The sequence below is a fragment of the Gossypium hirsutum genome, chromosome A11, assembly GCF_007990345.1.
Source record: "Gossypium hirsutum isolate 1008001.06 chromosome A11, Gossypium_hirsutum_v2.1, whole genome shotgun sequence".
Classification (NCBI taxonomy): domain Eukaryota; kingdom Viridiplantae; phylum Streptophyta; class Magnoliopsida; order Malvales; family Malvaceae; genus Gossypium; species Gossypium hirsutum.
In genome coordinates, this window is record NC_053434.1 from 20,028,309 (window position 1) to 20,040,864 (window position 12,556).

General features: G+C 35.4%; 1 protein-coding gene and 1 pseudogene across 1 annotated transcript; both read left to right on the plus strand.

Moving 5' to 3' along the window:
- Positions 1–1,122: 1,122 nt before the first annotated feature.
- LOC107923062 (ribonuclease 3-like protein 3) lies at positions 1,123–3,005 on the plus strand. The gene is made up of 3 exons (XM_016853272.2): positions 1,123–1,715; positions 2,351–2,497; positions 2,602–3,005. Exons 1-3 carry the CDS (start codon positions 1,320–1,322, stop codon positions 2,896–2,898), a joined length of 840 nt encoding a protein of 279 aa, XP_016708761.1. The 5' UTR covers positions 1,123–1,319; the 3' UTR covers positions 2,899–3,005.
- Positions 3,006–4,021: 1,016 nt separating this feature from the next.
- LOC107923441 (uncharacterized) lies at positions 4,022–10,394 on the plus strand (annotated as a pseudogene).
- Positions 10,395–12,556: the final 2,162 nt, after the last annotated feature.

Consider the following 12,556-nt stretch of genomic DNA (forward strand, 5'->3'; position numbering starts at 1 on the left):
TTAATTCAATAACATATAAAATTAATTTAAATATAAAATTATCTTTTTTTTTTCCTTTCTCTTTTTGTTGGGGTTTATTTGGAAACGGTGAAAGTGGAATAACAGTCAGATGATACATCATCAGATGATTGTAGAAGGAAGGCGGTAGATTATCGAAAAGAAAGGGTAGAAAAGAATAGATATAAATATAGGAAATGAATTCTTTTGATTGGACTAGGCATCACTTCTTGTATTCGATGTGGATAAAAGATCTTCATATGTTATACTATTCAATTCTCGAAGGTGAATCGATTTGATAGCCTAGATATTGTTATTCATGATATTGATCTGATTCAATGTCATTGAAATGTAAGTCATTGATTGAATTTACAAACGACAAATTTATCATCTCCATGAGATTAAATCCCGAGTTATTGCGAAGTTAAAAAAAAAAGAAATTACGGAAGTAAATATTCTCGCATTTATTGTTACAGTGTTGTTCATTCTAGTTCTTACCTTTTTTTTACTTATAATATACCTAAAATCTATTAGTCAAAGTGATTAATTTGGATGAAGCTTGACTTTTTATCAAGGAATTGAAGAAAAAAAATTCAAATCTCATGTCTTAAATAAAATGAATGGACTAGAATTAACAATATCCTATAAAACTCGATAGTATGGTAGAAAAAAAAACATGAATCTTTCTATCATACAATGTATATCTGCATACATGTCCATATCTAATTAAATATATCTACTATATATAGTATCTCAATTTTATTTCTTGGCTTCATCTATTTTATTTATGTTGATTTCAATTAATCTGAAATAATTGGAAGGTATGTCTTACAATTTTATAATTTTTTCATTTCATGGATTTGATTTTTTTTAGTGGATACCAAGATCCTTCTTAAAATAATTAGAAATGAAGAAAAAATGGAATGGAATAGGCATATATTAATTAAATTAATAAAAAAAACAAAACCAAGTAAATTTTTTTCTTGTACATTCCGAAGAAGTAATTCGTTGGCAGGGTTTAACGTATGTTTTCTTAGGAAACACGAAACCATTAAGTTTGGGTCAATGTATCTACCGAGTTAGTTCCCTTTTTAACAACTGTGATATATCCATACCATATATGAAAAAACAAATTTGCAGGTTCCAGTTGGTTCTTATAATCAAAATTTCCCTTTTATACTAAAGTTTTCCATATAATCCAATGTCCAAATAAATAAATACAATCTGTCAAGACCTATAATCCAAAGTCTTTAATATAAATAAATACCTTCTCTCTCATTATTATCCATCCACGCCTCTCTTTCCTTGGGTGTATTTTTACGATGACCGCCATCACCATAGAAACTCTCAAAGAGCAGCAGCAGATTATCCAACAACAAAGCGAGTCAGCCGCGGAATCAACTCAGCCGTTGCCCAGTCTGGATGAAGTGGAGCAAATTCTGGGCTATGAGTTTAACAACAAACGGTTATTAGAAGAAGCTTTCACGCATGCTTCTTTAGGACTGGGTTTCTCCAATGAGCGGTTAGAGTACGTGGGAGATTCTGTCCTTAATTTACTCTTCACCAAACAGCAGTTTTTTGAATACCCTGATTTGCCACCGGGGGCTTTGACTAGGCTACGAGCCGCCAATGTCGATACCGAAAAGTTGGCTCGTGCCGCCGTCAAACATGGTTTGCATCGCTATTTGCGCCATAAGAAACCTCTTCTCAAAGAACAAGTAAGCAATCGAAACTCTTTTTTGAATAAAATTAATTTTAGATAGAAAAGGAATTTGTTTGATGAACCCAAATTTCACAATTTTTCACTTTTATGTATATTTGTTATATAAATATTTTTATTCATTTTAAAAAATTGGTTTGAATATAAATACTCGAAGTCAATATTTGTAGGGTGTTGAATATTTTTGCAGTCATAATAATCGTAGTGGTTAAGTTTGTTGAAAGTTTGAAACCATCTTCGAATGTGCTTTTTTACGAGTAACTAATTTAAATTGTTTAAAATGTATAAATAAAAAAATTTCATTTTAAGGGCTCGTTACGTACAGTAAAAAAAAGAAAAAGAAAAATATTAATCATTTCTCCCTAATTTTTGAGCTAAGAGACGTAATCTCTTGGTTATGTAATTGTCATTACACGTTCATTGTGGAATATTATAATAACCAGTTGATACATAGTGGCCGACTACCATGACTATGTTTGACGTAGACTATGATATATATCATCCATTTTTGTCTTAATTATGTTGTAAACTAAGGTTTGTAGCTTAGTTAATTGCTTCAAAGGCATATCCAGTGTTCAACCGTTGATTTGTAGCATAAAAATTAGCAAATAATAACTCTCCCAACATAATCAGATTCGACAATTTTCTGAAGAAATACAACGATATCCACTACATTCTAATGGACTAGTCGACGTGCCAAAAGCGTTGGCTGATCTTGTGGAATCCACCATCGGTGCGGTTTTCATTGACACCAATTGCTCCATTGATGTTGTTTGGAAGGTACCTATTTCTTTCACTTATTTTTACTTAGGTAGGACCTTTTTTGTAGTTAGAATATGGTATGTGGTCATATATATAAATTTTGTTTTTGAATACTGTAATAGGTGTTTAAGGATTTGTTGGAACCCATAATTAGACGGGAGACTTTAAAGATACACCCGGTGACACAATTATATGAAGTGTGTCAAAAGAGAAATTTAAAAGTTAAGTTCGTAGATTTATGGAAGGAAAGCACAGGTTTTGATGTTTTTGTCGACGATCAACTTGTGGGAAGAGGCAAATGTAGTCTCAAGAAGGAAATTGCACACAACAGAGCTGCCAAAGATGCACTGGACAATATTTTGAGAATTTTAGATGAAAAAGATACTAATATTAATATTGTTGAAGAAAGAAATGTATAACTTTACTTGATGAATTGATCATGTAAAAGTTAAAATATACACTAAACGCTTTGAAAACAGAATTGAGCTTACTAAATTTATTTTTACAATTATTTTTAAAGAATCAAGAACTTTAGTATAAACCGGCGTCATACATCATTCACTGTTATTACTATTATATGTGTCACTAGAACTAGAGTAGGGTGTCATACAACTCCAATGAACAATGTCGTTGCATCCCTGCTCCAAATATTCAATCCATACAATGAGGGTAGAAATAGATCTTCTCCACAAAAGTGAGAGGATACGAATAACTGTTGTATGTATATTTATTTTCGATTTTGATAAATGAATTTTTTCCACAATAATAAAACAATTGCTGTGGATTTTTTTTCCACAAATGTCATAATAGTGTCGTAGTGGATAGTGATTCTTATCTTTGGTAAGCAAGTGTGAAAGAATGTTTCTTACACTTATGTGAAAGCAGTGCGTGCGAATGGAAGACATCCCATATGCATAGTAAATGTGCAATCCTTGCATCTGTATGCATACTCAAACGATCCTACGTACAAGAAGCACCGCATAAAGTGGGCTGTCAGGGGTTAAAAAATGGAAATCCAAGCTCATTTGCTTGATACGGAAGACTGCGATACTGAAGCACATCAAAGGCCCAAGGAAGCATCATCGACAACAATTTTGTAGGAGAAACCACTACACATATGTTGAAAGAGAGAACATCTGAAAGGTTTTGCAGCCGACACATCTTCAGAAATTCAGCACGCAATGTGAAGAATAGTAGATTGAGGATAGGACAGACCCATTGCAATTGCAATATTTATCATCCTTAATAGTAAAACCATGGTGGGATCGTAAACATATTGAAACTTCTCCCAACAATCACATTGAAACTTGACAGTATAATATTTGTTTTTGTTCATCATAACAAAAAAACAATTACATTTTACCTTAAAATTTTGAAGTTTATTTAATGTTAAGCTAAAATTAAAGTAGAATCAATATCAATATCAATTTTGACACCACCATACCTTTCGTCGTTTTAAAAAAATTTGGAACAAAATGCAATGCTTTTGCAATTCAAAATTATATTATAAATATTTGTATTTTAACCACTTTTGTTTATACGATGGGTTCCGAAATTAACAGGAATGTCGTCCTCCCACCTGCCTGAAATCTTGATCAACACGATCTTATATATTTTGGTTATTTGGCTAATTTAAAAATGTCTCGTTTTTTAATTGAATTTGTAAGTAATTCTTTTAAGATAGTTATTATGCTAGACCAGCCATTGTTTTCTTATTGTCATTGTTAGGCATTTAGATGACATCTGTAGCTTCATTGAGACAATCTTATGTCACTATGCACCAAGCATTTGATATTGTATGTGTGTATGGAGGGATGAGTGGAAGTGGTTCATCAAGAGTCTTCTTCAGTCACTAAGGATGGTGAAAAAGAAAACAATAGGACCACTCATTCAGGTGTTTTGGAATTCACAACAGATGAAGGGTTGGTCGAAATTCCTCCCTATATATGGAGTAACTTGTTCCTTGTGGACACTCCAAAGGCTCCGTTTGTTGAGGTTCATTATGTGCGACTTGCGAAAGGAACATATGCTAAACTTCAACCCAATGGAATTGGCTTTTCTGACTTATCCAATCACAAGGCTATTCTTAAAACGAGCCTTCGTCAGCATGGTACCCTTTCTCAAGATGATGTTCTCACCATTAAATATGGGGAGTTGACATATAAGTTACATGCTCTTAAGCTAAAACCTTCTACAAGCATATCTGTCCTGGAAATAGTTATTGAGTTGGATATAGTCAAACTAGGTGTTGAACTAGAAAGGACTGATCAGTGTGTCTTACAACCACTTGTGTTTGGTACATCAGAGTTTGGATTGGTTCAGGAAGGAAATTACATGTACTATAAGTTCTCAATTGGTGAAAATACCTAGGAAAAAATTGCCTGTGATGATGTCAATCTAGAGGTAAAGATAGATGCCGAGACAAATGGTGGAGATAGGTAAAGATAGATACCGAGACAAATGGTGGAGATACCGATCTTTATATATCGAAGCATCCCCTTATATTCCCAAACCAGCACTAACACGAATGGTCTTCCTATAATTTTTGTTCAAAGACTTTGATCCTAAGTTCCAAAGATAGGAACTTAGGTGCTGGTACTTACAGCCTTGCTGTCTATGGCTTCAAAGGAACAACCAAGTACCAAGTTTCAGTGCATGTTCAGGAGAACAGCAAACGTAAGGTGGGCCAACAAGCCATGTATATATTCATCTTTGATGGAGCTGGATACTTTGGAGTGTCGGAATTGCAAGCATTTTGTACCAAGTAGGATTATAGCGCTCCATGAAGCATACTGTAGTTGTTGGGGTTTTTGAAAATTTATCTGGAGGAAGTATGAAGCTCAGTCTGGAACTTAAGCAACAACGTAATAAATCCGGATAAAGAATGAAGAGAACTTGAAATTCAAGTCAGGAGATTTGAGCTTGAAAAACAAAATGAAAGCAAAGAAAGAGAGAGTATTTTTGGATGAAATTCTAATAAATTTTTATTACCTTGAGTTAAGGCTAAAAGCCAATACATATACCAGACACAAGCTGGTCAAAATGAACAAATTTCACCTAAGCAAACACCTACTACCACTAAGCAACATTGAAACTTGTAAAACATTGCTTGTACACAAAGATAAATTGATTTCTTAGTCCATTAGCACCTAATTACATCAAAAAACAATGTCAACTTAGTTTAAATCTGACTGAATTACAAAACAATATTTAAGGCAACTAAACAGAATGAAATACGATAGCAGTAATGTGCTTCAGCATCTGTATGCATACTTTATGTGCTGAAAGTATGGCTTGATCTGCTTCTCTATACTTCATCTGGTGACATTACAACAACTTAATCTTTTGCAGTTACATATACTTCATCTGCATAACTTGTGTTGCATGGTTTGCTCCTTGGCTGCTTCATATGCTGCATGCAAGCCAACTTCAACACTCCTCCTTGGCTTGCATGTTGCATAGTTCTAACTGAACCCTTTACAATCAGCCTTGCTTTGAGTTTGTTCAAGCTACCATCAGCATTTTGCTTGGCTTGAAACACCCTCTTCAGTCCAATAACCTTCTTGTTTGCTGGTCTAGGAACAAGATCCCAAGTCTGATTCTTGTAGGTCATGCTTATCTCATCGAGCATAGCCTGCTTCCATCATTGTTGAGCTTTAGCTTTTTCAAAGTTGCTTGGTTCAACTGCAGCCATTTGAGCTCTCTCATAAATCTCAGCCAATGGTCTACTGCCTCTGACTGGTTCATCATCAATGTCTATTTCAGGACCATTTTGATCAGCTTCAGTTTGATCTATTGCAAAATCTTCAGAGACTTTATCTTTGATGCTACAATCTGATTTCTTAGAATCTCGAGTTCTTTTCAGAGAAAGCTTATCATTAACTTCAACAGTTTCTCGAGCTTTAGCTTTTTAGCTTTATTTTCTAGCTCTTGTAGCACTTTTTTCTTTGCAGCTTCTACTAAAGCCAATCGGTCTTTGAGATTCTTCAGTTCTTCTTGTACTTACTTCAGTTGAGATTCTAAATCTGCAATACGAGTGCCAAGCTTCTTTGGTTCAATGGATCAGATTGTGTAACACCTTTTGGTGAACGACGATCTCCAAGCTTAGGACTACTATGATCAATAATGGGTCGGTAATGTAAAGGTTCTAAATTCGAACTCGATGGTCTAACCTGATGCGTCCCTTGAGGAGATTACCTTTGTGGCATGTTTACAACAAAGCTTTTGTCAGCCATGGCCACTGACATGAGCTTGGATCCATTTGAATCACTGATCAAGCATTCTTTGCCTTTAAATACTACTGAATATCTTTTTTTGAAGCAGTTGAGCAATGCTAAGCAAATTTCTATCAATTTCAGGCACCAACAAGACATTTGTAACAAGTTTGGTACCTGTAGGAGTGTTTATCAGCAAATCTCATTTGCCTTCAGCTTTGATGAAGTGTCTATTTCCAACCTTCACCCTTGTTTTGAAGCTTTTGTCAATTGTCTTGAAGATAGCGGCATTAGGGGTCATGTGGTTTGTGCAACCACTGTCAATTAGCCATCCTTCTATGGTTTTTGATGAGCAAGAGATAGCAAAGACTCGTTCTTCTTGATCACTTTCTTCTTCTGCCATTTGAGCTTCAACTCTTGGCTGTTGAGTTTGATTTGGCCTCTGTCTGCCTTTGTTTCTGTAGACTTTTTCAGCATGGCCCATGCTGTTGCAAAATTTGCACTGCACATCAGGCCTGAACTAACATACTTCACCCGAATGACTTACCCTTTTGCAGTGTGGGCAGGGTGGATATCTTTTTTCACTATCTATTTTAGGCTCATTTGACCAGGTTTTCTTCCCCTTGTATGTAGAGGAGTTTGAGGCTGGTTTACTTTTGGCTTGGAAGGCACATTCACGATGCTCTTACTGTCTACTGGCTTTCCTTTGCTCTTGAGCATAAAGGGCATTGATCAGCTCTGTCAATGAGATACTGGTCAGATCCCTTGAATCTTTTAGGGATGATATTTTTGCCTCATACCTCTCTGGTAAGGTTGAGATCACTTTCTCCACTATCCTTACTCCACTAAACTGTTCTCCAAGCAATCTTATGCTGTTTACCACAGCCATAATCCTATTTGAATATTGTTTGATAGTTTCTTCCTCTTTCATCTTCAAGTTCTCGAACTCCCTTCTCAAATTCAAAAGTTGTTGTTGCCTTGTTCTTTCAATCCCTTGGAACTCCTCCTTCAACTTGTCCTAGGCCTACTTTGGTGTCTCACAGGCCATGATCCTTGTAAAGATCACATCTGACACATAATTCTGGATGCAAGACATGGCTTTATGCCTTTTGGTTCTTTCATCTGAATGTTGTCTGATCTGAGCCACTGTTGGATTGGCTCTAAGAGGTACTGGTTCAACATCTGAGTTAACAACCTCCCATAGGTCAAATGTCTGTAGGTAGGTCATCATTTTTACTACCCATATGTGGTAGCCTTCTCCATTGAACACTGGTGGTGGCGTTAGTGAAAATCCTGATGAAGACATGGTTCTACAGGTCTACTAAGAATTTGGCTTTAGATACCAATTGTTGGGGTTTTTGACAATTTATCTAAAGGAAGTATGAAGCTCAGTCTGGAACTTAAGCAACAATGTAATAAATCCGGATAAAGAATGAAAAGAACTTAAAATTTAAGTCAAGTGATTTGAGCTTGATAAACAGAATGAAAGTAAAGAAAGAGAGAGTATTTTTGGATGAAATTCTAATGAATTTTCATTACCTTGAATGAAGGTTAAAAGCCAATACATATACCCAACACAAGCTAGTCAAAATGAACAAATTTCACCTAAACAAACACCTACTAGCACTAAGCAACATTGAAATTTGTAAAACATTGTTTGTACACAAAGTTAAATTGATTTATCAGTCCATCAGTACCTAATTACATCAAAAAACAATGTCAACTTAGTTCAAATCTGACTAAATTACAAAACAATATTTAAGGTAACTAAACAGAATGAAATACGATAGTAGTAATGTGCTTTAGCATCTGCATGCATACTTCATGTACTGAAAGTATGGCTTGATCTGCTTTTCTATACTTCATCTGGTGACACTACAACAGCTTAATCTTTTGCAGTTGCATATGCTTCATCCGCATAACTTGTGTTGCATGGTTGCTCCTTGGCTGCTTCATATGCTGCATGCAAGCCAACTTCAACAATAGTAGACATAATGTTGTTTGTCCATATGTTGATTGTGGAACTGTACTTGGGATTTAGGATGCCAAAAATCATGTGCATTGAGACAAATGTGGGCAACCTTTTCAACTGGGAGAGATAGAGAAGCACATGAAAGTGTTTCATGACCCATTTAGGTGTCTTGTGGAGTAGCCCTTGAGAAGAAAGACATGGCAGGCCACTCTTTTCTTCAGAAAATTTATTTTTAACTTTTTTTTTAATTAACTAGCGCAATATTACTTCCACTTCTTTAAAATTTCTTTCAGAAGTGGAACAGAAGCTAATTCATGAATCCGGTAACTGTTGTTCCAGTTCTTTGAGAATGTTGCATAATGCGTTACTTTTATTAGAGCGTGTCATTCTGTGCCAGTAACAGGATGAGATGCCAGCCCACTAGCTCCCCTCTAAGCTGGCTGATGATGATTAGTACCAAGCGTGAATACTTATTGTAAATTAAGTTTTAGGTGTTTTGTTAGGTTGCTAATACAAAGTACATTATTAAACATTAGGAGATGCTAGTGCTGTCGACATGTTCTAGATTTGTCTAGCAAAATGAAAGGTTTGAAATAGTTGGAAGTGTTCATAAAAGACAACCTTTGATGACTGACACCCCATTGAAAAATGTCTAGAAACTCACTTAAACATTTTGGTTTGTCCTTTTCAAAGCACGAGGTTCTGGATATTGTATATTTAAGGGGATCCATCAGGTAAACAAGTTGATCCCTATTAGTAAATTAAAACTAAATAATAAATGTTGATATATATTTTCTTCAGTAGAAAATTTTTAACTTGTATCAAGATGAGAAAATTGAGAACTGGGTGGCTGGAAATTGGAAAGACTAATTGCAGATTTCATTTCTTGTTGATCTAGAAAACTTTTCTTACTTTCTTTTTACATGGACAGATGCAACACCAAGCCTCAGATTGCTCAGACAGATGCAACACCAAGCCTCAGATTGCTCACTGCGCATAAATACATGTCAATTTTGTGGAGACATGGTTCAAGCTGGAAGCTCCGCTATGGATGCTCATGACAGATTAAAAGGACTTTCAGAGCATGAAAGCATTTGTAGCTCAAGGACTGCTCCGTGAAATTCTTGTGGACGTTCTATAATGTTGAAAGACATGGACATCCACCTGATTGAAGTTCACCAGAACGAATGTCAGGCCAACATCGCCATCCAAAGTTAGCTCTTATTTTGCAGGTAAAAAGGAAAATCATTATGAATATGCATGAATGAAAGAAAACAGATATGTGATTATTTGTGTATAGTGCAAGAATTATGCAATATACAAGATATGTATCATGTGAATGGTATTGTTTTTTTATGTAGTTTCACATACTAATGCGGGTTGAGAAACTTCATCAGTCAGTATTTCTACTAATGGTATATAATTGTCCATGATGAGAAGTCGGAGTACAGAACAATCTCAACCGCAACTTGCAAGAGATGGTGGCCCTGGGAAAGGCGGATTTGTAGCATAGTTGCTTTTCGGTTGGGGAGTAAAGTCCCTTCAAGCTTGGTCGGACTTCAATGGTGAGATATCAGCTTAGGAACTTGTCATTTTGTTTGTTTTGTCATTTCATGTTTGTCTGGCTGTTAACAGCTAGGGATTATTGATGTGATGCTTGATCCCAGTGATAGTGTAAATTTAGATAAGACCTGATTAAATAATATGAGAAAATGAGTGAAATATAGCATAAAATATGAAAATGCAAAAAAAAAAAAGAAGTATAATGTGAATTATTGATACGTTTATGTAAATATAAAAAAAATTTAAAATAGTATATGACCCAAAAATGTATGCTTTCTGTCACAACAATTATAAACGTTAAGAGCAAGAAATTTTCTTTGGGTTTTTGAGTTTTTGAGTCAATAGTTGATGAATGTAATTAAAATTTCTTGTTCTCTAATTATTTTCACCTTTACTATTTCCTTTGATCAAGGTGTTTTCAATTAAAAAATAATATTGCAGTAATGAATGTTAAGACATAAGCTAATAAATATCAGTCATCTTTTAACAGCTTTAATTTATGCAAGAAAAACTGAAGAAAATGCAAAGAAAATAACTTAATTTCAATGTTAAGGGAGAAACCCTTAAGCCCCAAGCCCCCAACAGATGTCGATTGTTGCAGTTTTGCATTGATAAGATATTTGAATATGGTGAAGGCAGATGCAGAATGCAAAGAAAATAAATATAATGGAAGGTAAAATTGTAAATATCTTGAGACAAATCGGGATGGGTTTATCCTAATTCACATCCCACACTAATTTTAAAATGAATCCAGTCCCACTTAAACTCCATTTTCAGTATATATATATATATATATATCCTATCTGTTCAAATGGCAACTACAGCAGCAACATGCAATCTGCCATGCAACCATGCACAAGCATGCAAGTAACCCGGATGAAATGCAGTAGCATGCAAGTGACCAAGCAGTCCAGCAGTAGTACGCTTTTTTCCACTATGTAATCGGGGTTAATTAGAACCTATGATAGTTGACTTTTTGTTGTTTTTAATGTAACTTTTGTATTTGCTAAGGATTAACCAAATACTTAGCTGATTTGGTAGGTTTTAGGTAGTCATTATGCTGATTTAACAACTTATTTACTTGCACAAGCAAGCTTTGTTTTCTTTCAATGTAACCCTTTTACTTGTGTACATGTAATTTAAACTATTCAAGTAATGAGAGTTTCCAATTTGTTCTCTCAATTGTTCATCCAAAATTTTGCTTCTATTTTTGAGCTTCCAAACACAAAAATTTCTATGTTATTGTTTTGTTAATCATTTTGATTAAAACTTAACAAATGGTATCAAGAGCCTATTGTCTTTGAGGGCCTTGGTTGTACGTTGTTTTGTGATTGACTCGCGTTTGAAAGAAGAGAAGCATGAGTTGCTTTTGTTGGTTTGTTTGGTTGCTGCAAAGATGAGCTTTTCACCACCTCCTCCACCTGTTTTTGCTGGTGAAAACTACAACATCTGGGCTGTGAAAATGAAGACATACCTGCAGGCACATGACCTATGGAATGTTGTTCTAAATGACACAGAACCACCACCTTTGAGAGCTAATCCGACCATAGCTCAGATTAGGTAGCATAATTTAGACTGTGCCAAGAAGTACAAGGCCATGTCATGCCTTCAAAGTGGAGTTTCAGATGTGATCTTCACAAGGATAATAGCCTGTGACACTCCAAAGCAGGCCTGAGACAAACTCAAGGAAGAGTTTCAAGGATCAAAAAAGACCAAGCAATAGAAACTAATCGACTTGAGAAGGGACTTCGAGAATTTGAGGATGAAGGAATCAAAAACTATCAAGCAATATGCTGACAAGATCATGGCCATAGTCAACAGTATAAGACTACTTGAAGATGATTTTAGTGACCAAAAGGTAGTTGAGAAAGTCATAACAACCCTTCCAGATATGTATAAATCAAAGATCTCTTCTTTGGAGGACTCGAGGGACCTATCAGCTATTCCCTTGACAGATTTGATAAATGTTCTCTATGCACAAGAGCAAAGAAGAGCAAACAGAATGGAGGAGCATTCTGAATGGGCTTTTCAGACCAGAGGCAGAGAAAGCTCAAGCTTGAGCTCAAGTTTCGAAGGCAAGAAGCCTTGGACAGAACAGAAAGAGAAAGGCAAGAAAGATGCTGCCAAGAAGAAGTTTCCACCTTGTGCTCATTGTAATAAGACTACTCATCTTGAAAAAACTGTTGGTACAGGTCAGACATTCAATGTAAAGGCTGCAAACAACTTGGCCATATTGAAAAAGTGTGCAAAAATAAACCAAAAGCACAGCCACAACACCAAAATCAAGCTCAGGCTGCTGAGGATGTTGAAGCACAGGAAGAGCACGTC